Below are 283 nucleotides of genomic sequence, written 5' to 3' on the forward strand. Positions count from 1 at the left end.
AGGTCCCCGTGTCCCCAGGGGCTGGCGGCCGTCTACAAGGCGCTGAGCGACCACCATGTCTACCTGGAAGGGACGCTGCTGAAGCCCAACATGGTGACCCCAGGCCACGCCTGCCCCAAGAAGTACAGCCCCGAGGAGATCGCCATGGCCACCGTCACCGCCCTGCGCCGCACCGTGCCCCCCGCCGTCCCCGGTCAGTGCCACCCGGCCCCATGGTGGCCCCAGCCTCATGTCCCCATGGTGGCCCCATGGCCCTGTCCCCGTGGGGGGCACCGCCCCCCAT

The 283-nt window shown here is 71.7% G+C and overlaps 1 protein-coding gene across 1 annotated transcript in view; it reads left to right on the top strand.

The window, feature by feature from the left end:
- The window catches only part of LOC104127484 (fructose-bisphosphate aldolase C-like), a gene marked incomplete at both ends in the record, with an annotated part of 6,554 nt that overhangs the window by 4,147 nt on the left and 2,124 nt on the right, over nt 1–283 (top strand). The window contains one exon of the mRNA XM_035895680.1: nt 3–193. Within this exon, the coding sequence (XP_035751573.1) occupies nt 3–193 (191 nt within the window). The remainder of the gene's footprint in view (nt 1–2; nt 194–283) is intronic.

This window comes from Egretta garzetta, unplaced genomic scaffold (genome assembly GCF_000687185.1).
Source record: "Egretta garzetta isolate BGI_Z169 unplaced genomic scaffold, ASM68718v1 scaffold2406, whole genome shotgun sequence".
Classification (NCBI taxonomy): Eukaryota; Metazoa; Chordata; class Aves; order Pelecaniformes; family Ardeidae; genus Egretta; species Egretta garzetta.